This window comes from Neodiprion fabricii, chromosome 6 (genome assembly GCF_021155785.1).
Source record: "Neodiprion fabricii isolate iyNeoFabr1 chromosome 6, iyNeoFabr1.1, whole genome shotgun sequence".
NCBI lineage: Eukaryota > Metazoa > Arthropoda > Insecta > Hymenoptera > Diprionidae > Neodiprion > Neodiprion fabricii.
The window spans coordinates 14,697,415-14,713,335 of NC_060244.1; the positions used below are offsets into that span (position 1 = coordinate 14,697,415).

General features: G+C 36.3%; 1 protein-coding gene across 1 annotated transcript; it reads right to left on the reverse strand.

Moving 5' to 3' along the window:
• Window positions 1–2,243: 2,243 nt before the first annotated feature.
• On the reverse strand, window positions 2,244–4,610 carry LOC124185068. Its single transcript, XM_046575419.1, has 8 exons — window positions 4,573–4,610; window positions 3,883–4,290; window positions 3,587–3,785; window positions 3,310–3,498; window positions 3,038–3,182; window positions 2,893–2,964; window positions 2,483–2,559; window positions 2,244–2,435 (listed from the first exon to the last, which is right to left on the reverse strand). Exons 2-8 carry the CDS (start codon window positions 3,888–3,890, stop codon window positions 2,244–2,246), a joined length of 882 nt encoding a protein of 293 aa, XP_046431375.1. The 5' UTR covers window positions 3,891–4,290; window positions 4,573–4,610.
• Between the last annotated feature and the right edge of the window lie 11,311 nt (window positions 4,611–15,921).

The following is a 15,921-nucleotide window of genomic DNA, read 5'->3' on the forward strand; positions in this document are numbered from 1 at the left end:
CATACAATTGTATTTGAATATGAGTGTAGTAACTATCAGACTTCTTCAGTTCTCAGGCACCATCAATGAGTTCTAAATATTTAACATTACACAAATTATCAGTTATATTTATCACAGGTTTATCCTTACATAAAATGGGACATTTAAATTCGACTAGTTTTGAGATACATCCATCTAGTACAACTACTCCATCAAGGCTCGCGCAAAGCCAAGGTTGAAATTTGCAAACTGTGACACCAACACGTTTCACAGTACAGTTATTAACTTTTTCATAATTTTCTCTTGCAAGTGATTCATTATTTAAACCATACTTAGTAGAAGCGCAATCAATTTTTTTTGGATGTAATATTTCATACACCAGACTTTCAATAGTTTTAGTTTTTCTTACTTTAATACTGTGCACGTTTTTACTAGCAGACAATCTTAGTTGTCTAGCAGCATACCATTCAGTGCAAGTAGATTGTCCCAAAGTTTTACAGCATAGTTTTATAATATCTTCTTCGGACATTTCAATTTTTTCGACGTAAAAATCTTTTAACTTCTTATCTAACTTAAAATTTGTTTTATATTGCGTATTTTCATCACAAGAAATTAGAAAATTAATTGCACATTGTTCACAGTCTTCCTTTTCTAAATTAATTTCGACTTGTTGCAGTAATGAATTCATGACTCTTTTGACCGTATGTATATTTGTATTTTTAGCTTTTGCTACCATCACCTGTTGTAAAGGAGATTCTTCTAACAATTGAGAAATATCTATTTCTGGAGCCTCATAACATTTTTCTCTTTTTGCGGGAAACATTTCTCCAAATTGTTTATCTTTAGCATATTTATCTTTTGCAAACTGTCGGGCACTAGGTTTTCCCCATACTTGTTCATTACTTGTTTTTGTTGCACTCTTTTCACTATTGATGAAATAAATTAATGCTGCGATGTGTTTACATTTCTTGCTCTGATTGTATACACAATCACACTTGACATCTGTCACAAGTCGTGTCTCATTAATCTGAAATAATAAAACAATAAAAATAAAATTAAAAAAAAATCCAAACAATGATAATTGTAGTATGTAAGTGTTATTACATTCAATGATGTTGTGTAAGGCGTTGAATTTACCGATGCTTGTCTAATGACGCGCGCTTTAATTAAATAACTTTGATTTAATTTTCGATGTTCTTCAACATCTCTCACATGTTCAGCCAGAACTAAATTTTTACCTTTTATTAAAGTTTGTGGTTGGAAAATAATATTGTGGGTAATAGATTGAAAGCCGGTTTTTAACACAAATTCCATTTTTATCTGAAAAATTAAATAAAGAAAATAAAAATTTTAGATATTTTCGTAAATATATAATTATGTCAAAATGAAATATTTTTTATTTTTTATATAATTTCAGATTGTTATATATTTAATATTAATACTTATTTTTCATTCAATATTAATTTAACAATAAACTTCTTGACAGATTTTAACACTGCTTAACCTTATTCACATGAGACTTGTTTTAGTTATTGTGTTAATTTTACTTACTTTTTTCAGCTGATCCAGGTAAAAACTTATAATTTAATATGCGCTTTGTGTAAAATTTTACATTTTTAACATAAATAATATTTTTTTCAACTTTGTTTAATTTTTTAAACATCTATTTAGCATTTAGTACATGTAAAATATCTAAAAAGAGCCACCGTAAGTTGTATCGTAAGGTGGCGCTGGGGTCACGCACCTAGCGAATCTCAAGTATACGGGTGTATGGGCCTGCTAGCCGTTTAGGGATAGCGGTACCCTGAGCAAAGGGATGGGTAGTTCATGCTTGGTTCGCGTCCCTGAAACCAAGGGATATGACAATGTAATGCGACATAATATTAAATTTGGTTTACCGAATTTTAAATAAATTGTAAAATCTGAATAATAATATATGTATTTATTAATATTATAAAACTATAATGTGTATTTAAATTTCTTATATATTACTTATTGGTTTAACATTTTAATATTATATTTGTATATTGTAAGACGAGTACATATATCTGTATTTTCACTATATTACTTATCGGTTCAACATTTTGATATTATATTTGTATATCATAAAACGGGTACATAATATCTATATTTTAACTATAATACGTTTTGGCATCTTGAATTTAAATAATACTTATTGATATAAACTTTGGTCCATGTTCAATAGTTTGTTGTTTACGATGAAGTCCTATACTCACTACACTACACTACACTATACTGTACTATTATTGGTAAGTTGGTAAAATCTGTGATAGTACTTCTACTAGCTGAGACATGACTTCGATTCTCGCTTTTTCATTGGTAGCGTTTTGCACAGCTGCATCAGCTTGCTGTTCCATCGCTTCTGCCAATCGACCCATAGCATCGGCATGACGCTTTGTCCCTTCTGCCTGTAATTTTGCAGCTTCAGCTAGCATCTGCAAAAATAGTTCATGTAAATGTTTTACTGAAATTACAATCTAACCATCACTGATTGGACATGTGACTCAGCAATTGCTGCAAACTGGTCCCGTGTAGAAGATAATTGTTCAGATTGTCTTCCTTGAAACAGAATAGCATAATTGTTAGTACATAGTCTATATTCGATATCGTATCAGTGTTCTTTAAAATTCATAAATGATGATATTGTACACATGTAACATTTATGACAGAATCACGTACAACATTCTAAGTTTAATGAAAATTGAGAATACATACGTTTTCTTGTTCCTGTAGTTAGGGCACTGTCGGTTGTGTAAGGTTTTTTTTTTTGTGAATCTTTGAAGTATCGGCGGCTATTGGCATTGACTGTTGTCGATTTGTTTTCTACATCCAATGTTTCTATTAGTGCGTGTTTTTCTACATTTTCGTTTATATTTTTGACTTACACTTTACTTTCTGCAATGCCTTCTTTAGTGTTGCCCAATTCCATATATTCCCAGTCAATGAGGTCAACATTGGGGTTTTCTATCGGTATTAAAAATAATAATGTTCGAAATGGAACAACGATTCGGAATACTTCATAATAACAAAGTCATACCGTTATCTCCATAGTTATTGGCAATGTCTGATTCAAAAACATCAGTGCATGTTGATGTACTCGCTATGTGGTCAAAGATGCTAACTACACGTGGAGGTTTTAATGATGGTGAGGAGTCGCCTGCAGCAAGCTGTTCTTGTAACTCCTATTTCAAGTCAATGAATCAAAAACTTAATGGTACAATGGGAGTATTAATAGTGTATTACAAATCATGTATTCAACTACTTCAATGTCAACTTAAATGTAATTTCCATAAACTATATAATAAATACCCATTCTTCGGGAACGCTATCAGGACAGTCAGAGCTACCTTCAACGTAGTTTTTGCAAATGATTCCAATGACTCTTAGCTCTAATGGTGTCAATGGAACTTCGTCAATTTCTTTATTGCCTGTTGCATTACGCTGATTTCTAATTTTACGTGCTTTCTGTGATGTTCGACTTTTCATATCTCTCCAAGTCTGTGTACATGAAATTTGGTCGTTCAAGTTATTTATATTGCAATTGGTAGAATATAATTAAAAATATTATGTCTTGGATTATACGTACTACTTGCCATTGAGATGTGGTTTTGGTTGCACCTTTGGTCATATTTAAAGTATTTGCCAGTTGATCCCATTTTTTACGGAGTTCTTCCTTTCCATTCATAATTAGGAATTTCCCTTCCGCAATCCCTTTGTGTGTTTCGATAAACTGCACCATTGCCGCTAATTGCGCATCCGTCGCCCGTCCGCTTCTAATTCTTTTTCTACGAAGCGTTTAGATATACGTTTATAAATTATGTCGTACTGATATCCAATATCATCAGATTATAAAATGATGTATAATTGTTATATTATACTTACGATGCCATAGTTTGAAACAAGATATAGGTAACAAGGTAGGTTCAAAGAATTAAGTACGGTAGTTTAAATAAAGGAATAAGGAGTTTCACTATTGTTGACACAATGGGCAAGCTATCCGCGCTTATATAAATTTACACAGATGCGACTGACACTTTACATTATATTACCTAAAATCACCAAAGTCCCTATAAAATTCATAGTAATGATATGCGACGTTGTCACATTTCAATAAAAGTTGTCGACTTTTGTCGTTTCACAAACAGCACATCTTGCAACGATTTTGTTCGATGACGCGTAGTTACAGAATCACTGTCTGTCTCAACCATCGATAATGCAAGCGACAAACGTCGCCACTTAACGTTATCGATAGTACTCGGTAAAGAGTTGGAGAATCCGGCTACAGTAGGACTGTAACAAATCCGTGTTCATATTAATGTGACATCATAAAACCTGCCATTATCATCTTATAAATATGCCTTGTCTTATAACGTCTTATAACAGATTTTTTAAATAGCAATTTTGTGAATAAATGCAGCTAACAGAACTAACACACAGAACAATGAAACAAAACTTTTCTAGAGATCATAATTAAGCTTATGATCACTTATATATTAATATAAATGTATTATATCATTACTTATGTATTAATTTCATATAAATATCAATCTCATATATTATTTCCTTACCTACTTTATTTTGTACGTTGATTCTTATGTCACAAATCTCGAAATCACAAAAATTTTGATGGTTTATTTATTATTACTGCAAATAGCAATGTAATATGACAAAACTGTTATATCGCGGCCTGACAAGTCTAGGCTCACGGCTTCTTTCAGAACGGAAGGTTCAAACCACGGTTTGAACGCAACCATTGGGCTGGCGAAACCGCTTGCTTGTAACGCCTGACGCGAAATAGCACCCGGTACGGAATCGCTTTTTATAATAGCGTCGCTTTCGCAAGCGACCTTTCGTGTTGCGTCGCTTCATAGCGATCCTTCATTGCGTCTAGTACAGAATCGACCCCCAGCTCACGAAGTTTCCCACTCCCTCGTGATCTCGGCAGCTCATCGCCACTCGCAACTACACTGTTTTTTTTTTGCAATATAACATAAGCCCAGACGCTACTTTGACGCAGTGCCTCGGTTAGTCGCCAAAACTAAAGTGATTTCAGATGGTCGATCGGCCGCAACGCCGATCTCGTCACGCTAATCCTTAGTGACGTCATCACCCTAAGAATGCGCAACAATCGATCTGTCATCGATTTTGGAGATTGCGCAACTTGACGCGCACCTGCCGTCGCTACGCGGCGCAGAACTTAAGGCTAGATCGCGATGTCGTCTTCCGCGCAGCTCTACGGGGTCCTGGGCAGTGCTGCCAGAAAGCGAGTAAAAAGTACCCCTTCCCTAGCAGCTTGCGCGCATCTCACACAACGTCAACGGTGCACGTCGGTGTGTCGGGATGGCGACGGAAGCCGAACGATGCCGAGTCAGCTGACAAATCGAGGGGAAATGTTCCCCTACCAAGCAATGAAGAGAGCGCACGTACACAACGTCACACAGCTGTGATCATGCGCGGGATCTATGGAAGGGGTACTTTTTACTCGCTTTCTGGCAGCACGGGTCCTGGGGTTGTAGGCGGCGTGGTGTTCCCTCGTCGCTCGCTGGTCTCTCGCGGTTGCCTCGGTCGGGCGTAGGCGGGGCGAGCGGGGAGGCTGCGGCGCGCCGGCCGCAAGCGGGAATCGCGTCCGCCTTGGATTCCCGCGCTGCTGGGATCTGCGTTGCCTCCCCCTCCGCAGCCTCGGTATCCGTCCCGCGAGATCTCCGCGGTTTCGCCTTGCCTCGAAATATCTTCGGCGTCGGAGTTGGTCGCTGGCTTGTGGCCGGTGTACTCGAAAAAAAAAAATAAAAACAAAAACCTGCAATATCTTATTCGAAATTTGCTATTTCGTCCCTGTCGAAGCCCGGATGCTTGACTCCAGTTCGGGCGCTCTCTATTATTATCTCGCGACTCGATCTCCGAAACCCTTATTCCTGGATTCCGCCCAAGGTTCAGGGAGTACCTTGTAACGGGCATGTCTTTCCGAAATGCCACGTTACAGTTCATATATTTATATCATAGTTTTTTGTCGTCTGTCGGTCGCGAATTTACTTTTTCTTACGCGTGGCCTTCTGGGCTTCGATGATTTGAGGGGGTTTGCGGATTGAAAGTTGTCGGGCGCGTCTAGAATCTACGATCTCGGGTAACAAACAAAAGTGAAAGAAATCTGTTAATTTATTCTCCATTTTTTCGGTCCAGAATTTATCGGCACGTTTTATTTGATCAAAAATCAATCCCTTTGGCGTCCAAACTATAAAATAGCACCACTTCCTATATGTAATATGTAGAAGACCAGAACTGTTAACTGATAACCTAGTTAAGCCTGAGCCTGTACGGTGTAATGTAAACATCACGCCGGAGACCGAAAATAAATCGAATGCACGTGTCGATCAACCTCTGAAGTTTGAGATCAAGTTCCTTTGTGAGATTATGATGCACTAAGCAACAATAATCTAAGTGAGGGAAAATTCAAGTCGTGGTCAGCTTGATCCTCAGATCAACGGACAAAGAATTATGGTGGAATTTGAGTTTATGCAATGTCGAATTCACCTTACGAGAAATAGCGGCGATGTATCTACCCTACGAAAGGTTTGATGAGAAGTGAACACCTAGATTTTTGGAGTTTACTCCTGTAGAAGGTATTTTATTTTAAACAGGAACTTTGACAGATTTGAAATTGTAGAGAATATTTCGGTTTCGGCCTGATGCGCTTCGTGTCCTGGCTAACAGTCGAATGTCTCCAGGACCGCCTTCCTCCGAGAGCAGTCCTCGGGGCTCTCGAGTCGAATTGTTCCGCAGCGTAAACATCCGATAACCGATCCCGTATGGTTTTCTGGCTGAGCCAGTCCTCTTCAAAATGTTGACTTCACTCCTTAAGAAACGATTTGAGTTATAGGGCCTGATATGGAAATTATATGAGGAGTAAAATCAAGTGTAACACGAAAACTTGAGGCGTTATAGAAAGAGACAAACATTCACATTGAACGTGCAAAAGAATGAGATGGAATATATTACACAGCGTATCCTATACTCGGGGTCTCCTCTTTGTGCGGTGCTTCGTAGTCTCACTGTATAGTTCACTACCTCTGGTCTGAGAGTTGAATGTGTACGTATGTTTGTACGTGTGTGTTGCGTATGAATTTATAGGGCGTGAAGTTATGACGTCAAAATATTTGAAAATATGGAAGAAATTGATTTGGATGATAATAAAAAAGAATCCGAAAAACACACGGATGCGGTTAATTGGTAAGCTTATCGTTTACATTTATGAATAATACACATTTCAAATGCGAACAGCTAGATCTTTTCATTAGTGTTTTTATTATTTTTGATTAATTGATTTAATATATTTTATATTTATATAATATTTTAAATTACTTATATTAAGCCTTAGCGGCACACATTTTTCCTTAGTTACTATCGACTTGAATTTTATACTCGAGGGTTTTTGGGGTCGCTGATTACAAATCTGCACTCAAAATTTGAAAATTCAAGATGGCGAATTCAATATGGAGGACCAAACGTGCAAAAACTCGTTTGACGAGAGCGAAAGTTGGTACACGGGGGTTTTCGGCGTCGCTAATTACGAATCTGCACTCAAAAGTTAGAAATTCAAGATGGCGGATGCAATATGGCGGACCAAAAATGTAAAAAGTCGTTTGACGGGGATGAAAGTTGGTACTCAGGGGTTTTTGCGGTCACTCATTACGAATATGCACTCAAAATTTGGAAATTTTTGAAGTAATATAAATAATCCGAATAATTACAGATATATGTTTGTTTCTCTTATCATTTTGGAAGACGCGTTCATTTACCCTCTTTTTCTATTCGATATGTATCATAATTATCGTACGTAAGGAGTAAACACACACACTTTTTTTTACCTTACTCACAAACGGGATCGGCGAGTTGTTAATGTTAATCAGCGGTAGCTGGTTTAAATCAATATTTACTACACGAGCATTGCTACCTAGTATCATTATTTTTGACTTATTGTTAGTAATGTTCAATTTAAGACTATTTGATACAGAGTAATCATAGATCACATTAATATCGTGAGCCATTTTCCCAAGAGCATCATTGAGCTGGTGAGGTTCGCAACTTGAGTAAATTTGGGTGTCATCTGCAGATATCAAGTGACTAGAGTAGCGCAACCCGACACCGATGTCATTTACGAATAAAGAGAACAAGAGAGGTCCAAGAACCGACCCTTGAGGTACCCCTATCATAGTCGACCACCATTGAGAAGGTCTACCCTGAGAATTGATCACCGCTTGACTGTGACCCGTGAGATATGAGAATATCCAAACAAGCGCCGAGTCAGCGAAACCCATGGTTTTTAGTTTACGTAAGAGATGTAGGTAAGGTACCTTATCAAACGCCTTACTAAAGTCAAATAGTACCCAAAAAAATGGTTAACTGACCTCTATCCACCACGCCCCGTGTGGAAATTCGGTCCGGGCGCTAGGTGGGCGATATTTAGTTTGGTTATACACTGGATGGGGGCTATCTGGGCAGACTCTCTAGCGCCCGACAAGGCGTGTAACGCTGAGCTGTATAGCCCAAATCTAGTTAGACTAGCTGGGCTCTGTCTGACATTCCCTACTAATATTGGACATTATATGGGGCTGGCTATGCAGCGCCCGATCCACTCCCAGTCAATTCAATGGGTTTTATATACTATACATGAACAAATCACTTTTTTTTAAATATTCAACATATTATTTAATAAATCTGTTGACAGTACATTATCACATGATGCTGAAGCTTCAGTCTCGTCATTATCACAGCAAAATATTCATAACATTATACTTGAAGTCGGTAACATCTTCATTTGTTGTGAAGTCAATAGTTATCTTGAGGTTCTTTTGCCTTGCGATGGCTTCTATAGCCACCCCAGTCTCGCGCGTTCGCAAGAACTTGACCTACTTTATCGGGGACAAATTTTTCGGAAATCCGGCACATAGCCTAATCATTTTCGGATTTAGTTTTAAATGCCTCTGGAATCATATTTTAGGATGTTTATCTATTATGAACACCTCAAAAATCAAGTTCATTTTTAAGATACTTTTATTTAGGTACTAGTCTTACCTATTAAGCAGTTACAAAAAGGTGTTCCTTTTAAAAATTTTTTGTTAGCAATGGACTTGCAAGCTGTATATTCCATTGCTACAACACTGGATACGAATTTTTTCATTATGTTAGTAACATTTCTTCATAGGCTGTTGGACGAATCTATTGTAAATAATGGTGATAGAGCCTAAAACATATGAACAGTTATTGCGGTATAGATGACTAAAATTGACTGAATTTTTTTTTCAAATTAAACTTACAAAATCAGAACGAAAACTGTCATTATTTATTAATTCTGAGTTGAATGCTTCGAAATCATTCATAGTGGGCAATGGAAGTTTTAAATTATAAGTTTCTTGAAAACTCGGATTTTGAATCCCCCCCAGTGCTTTTCGTAAAATTTCAATAGAATATTTTTTATTTCTGCGATATCGTTTTTCATAATATTCATTCCGATTTTAATTCCCTTCACATCCTGTTGCATGATTGAAACATTGTTTTGTAAGCTTGTTAAAGCAGCTGAAAACATGAAAATGATTAAAAGTGAATTATGAGTAAAAACTATAAAATACTGATACATTATTATTAGAACTCGTGAGTGAGTGGACAATGGAGGTACCTTTGCTGTTAAAGTTCTGATGAAGAAATGTCTGTGATCCACCATGTTCAAGAACAGTACGACTGTTTGAATGTGATGGACAAGTTAAGAGAGGTGACAAAAAAGTTTTTCAAATAAATTTCAGATTGAAAAAATTGATTTTTATCCCATGAGTACTTATATTTAACTAAAATAAGGCGAATAACTTCAACTTCTTTGTATAAGAGCCAGTTGATATACAAAGATACTTTGTTTTGCGAACAAGACATTTTTTCCCTGAATCATCTAGCAAGGGGACAAGATACTTATTCAAGAAAAAAATTTGAACATTAAACTACTTACACGAAGTTTTTCTTGATACTGGTGTTTTCTGGTACGCAGCGTCTATACAACTTCGAGTATAAACCGATTTTGAATTTTTTGAAGACTGTGTGTCAGAGCTACACAGAGGTATTTTTGCCGCACGTGGTGTGACATGATGCACAGAAGTTGATGGGTGGCTTTCAGTATCGATTTCTTTAGGTATAAGTGGAGAATGACCTTCAGATCTACATCTATGAGCTATATTCGAGTCTGTGATCGTGTGATAAACTTGTGTAAAAAACATAGATATGAATAATCGAAATAAATGAAATTGATTTAGTTTGGCTAACTAACTTTGAATGTTAGACAGTGAATCATCTCCTTCACTTCCGAGGTTGGTTATATCTGTTGAAAAAAAAAGTCTTTAATGAACGGATTCGAGAAAAGAAAAGGAAATGATGGAATAAAAATTTAGATTCTGATACCTTTTCGGCTAAACTTGTTCGGTTGTACAGATTTATCTGTCAACAATGTTTTATCAAGCTGCGTATTTAAGATTTTTTTCATTTTTGACTTTGAATAATCTGCAAGAAAAAAAGAGGGTAGTGTGTAAAAATTTAGTTGTCATACGTACAACTGCGGAAAATAATTACTCACCGGAGCTAGTTGCTTTATCCGATGATAACACATTTGTATTACGGAAGGAAGTTTGTGACCAGGAGGTAGATTGAAGATGAAGTTTGTCGAAATTCCGGTCAGGAAGAAGAAAGTTTAATACTTTGAAAGACGTGAGAATAAAAATCGACGTTTCGGCCGGGCCCTGCCGACCATCCTCAGGAATAATTTCTATAATAATTAACAAAACAGGATGCTTCAACACAACAATTCTGAATTGAGAGCATGGAAATATGTTCAAACGAATATTTGTTGTTGTACAAAATCAGTGAAAAATTAAACAGTTGCAAGAAGCTTGTCGGAGTGATAGTTTTAGGTTAAGTGTCAAATTTTAAGGAAAGGTTAATAAGAGGAAAAATTGGTTGATGAGAAATGAAATATGTCAGAAAAATGCTTAATAATAATGTGGGAATTGGAATTGGGAAAAAGATCAGTTAAATTTGCAAAGATTACTCACAAAAAATGACGACCAGTACATGCTTAGATGTTGTTAGTAGTACAGCATTTCGGACGGAAGTGAAGGTTAGCGGGAATCGATCCGTAAATCTATGTTGATCACGTGTGATCTTGATCTATGTTCGAAAATCATGGAATTCAAAGGCAGGTGACCAATCGGAGTAAGGGGCGCCAACGATTTGAAAACACGATTATGTAAACTAGAGAATGTTGAAGTATAAGTGGCTAAGATGTTCAATATCTGTACGTTTGTTAACAGAGTTCCTTTTGTTCTTAAAGATATGAATCATTTCTTTGATGATACGTTTATACCAGTTCGGTTCTGTAGCTAGGGTTATAGAGTTATTGAAATCGAAATTGTGCCCCAGGCTCAAGGAGTGATCTGCTTAAGCGCATCTGTCAGTGACATGGCATTTGATATTAGAACGATGGCCAGAAATTCTATTTTTTAGATGTTGTGACGTTTGTCCAATATAACTCATGCTACAGTCTCGACATGGTATTTTATATACACAGTTAATTTTCTATAAATTAGGAGTTACAGATTTAAGATGAGAAAACAGAGACAGTTTGGTAGTATTAGAAATTCTAAAAGTAATTTCAATTCCCTCGTCATTCAGAATTTTTTTGATTTGGCTAGTTAACAAACGTACAGATATTGAACATCTTAGTCACTTATACTCCAACATTCTCTAGTTTACATAATCGTGTTTTCAAATCGTTGGCGCCCCTTACTCCGATTGGTCACCTGCCTTTGAATTCCATGACTTTCGAACATAGATCAAGATCACACGTGATCAACATAGATTTACGGATCGATTCCCGCTAACCTTCACTTCCGTCCGAAATGCTGTACTACTAACAACATCTAAGCATGTACTGGTCGTCATTTTTTGTGAGTAATCTTTGCAAATTTAACTGATCTTTTTCCCAATTCCAATTCCCACATTATTATTAAGCATTTTTCTGACATATTTCATTTCTCATCAACCAATTTTTCCTCTTATTAACCTTTCTTTAAAATTTGACACTTAACCTAAAACTGTCACTCCGACAAGCTTCTTGCAACTGTTTAATTTTTCACTGATTTTGTACAACAACAAATATTCGTTTGAACATATCCACATTTGTATTACATTCGACACGTCTTCGTGGTGAAGTTTTATTGCTAGTTACATGAGATGTCAGACGATTTGAAATATCTCTGAGAGTCTGTTTGTGCGTGGAATTAGATATTTTCCTTTTTTTACAGTTTACGTTTTGCTTTTCTTCCATAGCAGAAGCCTCCGAGGTAGAATTATAATTTGCTAATGATGACACATAAGATACAAGGTTACAAATGATTTCTAAAAACATATCGGATATCAGTAAAAATCTTGCAGGGAAAAGCCATTGATTTTGTTCGGAGTTGGTGATATAAATATTGATAGCAACAAAATTTTTTAAACAGTTACGACTTCAAGAAAACTAATTTGAAAATTTGTGAAAGGAAATGTCCATATACTTAGAAAAATGTTTCTTTTTTTTCTCTACTTTTAGAACGTAATACCCTCCGTTCAACGTGGTTTTTCTAAGAGACAACTTACATCGAGAATATCCTGATGCAGATTCAGAATCGCTAGCAGAATTTATGGCCGGTACTTGCATTAAATTTTCAACAAGAGTTGCATCTACAGTTATTTTTTTGAGAGCGAACGTTTTAGTTAATTTTTTACACTTTGCTTCTTGATTTAAATCAGAGTCACTTGTGTAAGCATATTCTTGAGTTTGCACAGCGTTTAGACGTAACATAGCTACGTCATATGTTTCTGGTAAATAGAAATAGCAATTAATAGCTTATCAAAATATTTATCATAGTTAAATTTAGTCTGCCAAAGAAACAAATGAAACAAATCTAACAAACACAGAAAAGAAGTCAAAATTGAAAATGAAAGATTGCTCGAATTTAGTTTTGAAAAAATTTCACATCAGAACTCACTTGCTTGGCCACGCATCAGTACTTCGTAAAGCGGCCAGTCAGGATCCGGATCCTTTAGATCTCTTATCAAAGAGTTTAAAAGCTTATTTTCAGCTTTGGTGTATGGTGGAGGCATAAACTTTGCAACACACTCTTTCTTCTCAGAATTGTAATCGACCCAACTCAGCGGTACACAGTCAATATCGACGCTTTTTCCTTTGGGTAAAAACTGTACGAATTGGAATGGATACATGTCCATAGTTTTGTCTATAAGTAATAAAATATACTTATTCCGCAGAGAAACGAATGGTTAAAGTAGTAAGTAGAAATGATGAGATATTTTTTTTTTCCAATCTCTTCATTCATTACTACGATATTATTCTCAATTACCTAGTAAGTGAACGTTTGATTATTTGCTTCAGTTGAAAGGTAAATCTTGAGAAGGTTAAAGTTAGTAACGTTATCGTAATGACGAAACATTGGGGAAAAAATCACTATTTTCTTAATTTTACAATGATTTTTCAGGAACTAAGCTTTCGAAATATATGAGTGTTTTGTTTCATTACGGTTTACTGAATTTCAAACAGTTCCAACATGGCGAAATAATGGTGCTTCCTCAGCATAAATTGTTACGATAACATTATTAACTTCAATATAATAAATGACGACTACTACGAGATTGACGCGACAATTAAGAATTATTACCTTTTTCAACAGCCTCTAGTGTTTCTGTAAACGTTTTCTAGAGTTTTCACGACTGACAATGAGCAGAGTCTGGATGGCACGTGTGAAGACAAACTATATTCTCTCTCAACCGAATACGTGTCAACTGGTGTAAAGTTCAATGCTAATTTCAATTCACTATCTACGCCGCGATTTGTGAATGAGTAATATTTTTATTTGGGTTTTTCGAAGTTATTTAGAATATTTTAATTTCTTGTTTTAACTGAAAAATTAATCGCAATTCCGAACTTGATTATATAATCAATATTATCACCTTCGTTAATGTTGTGTTGTCCCTCTGTGAACGATTCTTCAATAGGTATTTTGTTAGGTTTGTTCACTTCATTACTTCATAAAACTGACACCGATACGTCATGCGGCGGTCACCCTGTCAGCCCTCTCTCTCGCTCCAATGGATGTTGGGTAGTGATGCCTAACCTAACCTACTCCTAATGTTTGCATGTTTCGCGCCATGATCTACAACGACACGTGTCTTATATTGAGCATAGAATACGCGAGTCCACGAGACACGTGTCGTATCACACCACTTACTGAAAGATTAGCAATTTCTATTTCTATTTTAAGTCTACGATATTATAAATCAATGTCATTTACATAAACATTGAAAGTTGCCCGTCAAATGAAATAAAAAATTATTGCGTTTACAAGAGATCACGGAATATATAAATGGCATAACATTTTAGTGGAAGTCAAGATTTCTATTCACATATCAATTTTTTTCACAGAGAAATTCTAAAATAAACAAAGTTTAAGTTTTGCAAGGAAATCAATACCTTACTCGGTAGATAAATTAGAAATTACATGTGCCATAAATCATTGAAAAATTTAAACTTTGCTAGTGTGTAAGAGGGGCATAATAAATTTCCTCACATGCCTGCCCAGCAACGGTTGCCTTGGTAATCCTAGTAGTACCATCTTATGTTTAATGCGATGAATATCATAGCTCAGTTTTGTCGATGATGGCTTGTGAGTGAGCTCCCACATTTTCAAATGTATAGGGTCACAAGGATATGTGTAAACGGATTGCTTGGTTTTCCAAAGGAATCCCTCAATTGTAACACTATTCATGTCGTCAATTGGACAATGCATTTCAGTAATTTTAAGTATTTTATCAATTTTCAGAAGCAACATATTATTAGGAACATCTGTGGATAGCGTGAAGCCTTTGAATTTTAATTTCTGAATAGAGAATACATTGTGCAAGGTAGCATCGCTCCTCCACTTTAGAATTTCCAACGCAGGTGGTAACATAACTTTTTTAACCAGCCTTTGCTGCTCATGTAATCGTCGACAAACCTGAGCCAGAGGTCGATTAGGAGTACTAATGCATTTTTTTATCACTCTGCCCAATGTATTTTCAAAGGGAACTGCAGATGTCATTGACAAATGACACTTCATGTTTTCAACATCTTCAGCTACGTGAATTAGATTAGATTAGACATCTTCTGTGGCATTAGGCTGCCTGTCCTAGCGCGGCCTTGGCAGCACTCCTGGTGCTGGATCCGAAGGAGCACTTCCCTGAGCTGACATGAAAGTGGTGTTTCCGCCTTTTGAAGACTCACTGACAAGCCTTCGTATCTGCGTTCTACTAATCCTTGATGCCTGAGCCTTGTCAAACTCTTCTACCCTATTCTTTCGTATTGAAATTCATGTGGCACACCACCTGTAGCATACTTTGCAACTATTTTAAAGACATCCACGATAGGTCTTTTGTTTTTTGCTATGTACTGTTTTGTCACTTTTGTAACAATGGCAGCCCTTTGTGATGCCTCCTTTAGGTTTCTAGTAGCTGATATTGAGCCGCACATGGCGAAATTAGCGTCCGATGTTATTAGATAATGACCACCGCCTTGACAGCTAGAATTAATCTTCTTCAAGACATCCAGAATAGGTATGTTTAGTTCATCAGCCATGGCATGGATGTCATCTCTGCTAAACACTGCTCCAGCTAAAGGAGTCATTAAATATTGAAGCACCGGCATGGCCATTGCGAAGTTTGTCAGTCCGTTGAAAGTAGATATTGCCAATAGGCCAGCCTGCTTTATAGAAATTACCATATGCTTATCAGAGGTGGTTTTATTGTACACAGATCCCTCTTGCTTATAGGTGGCTACAAAGACTGTGTGCTTTGCTGAAC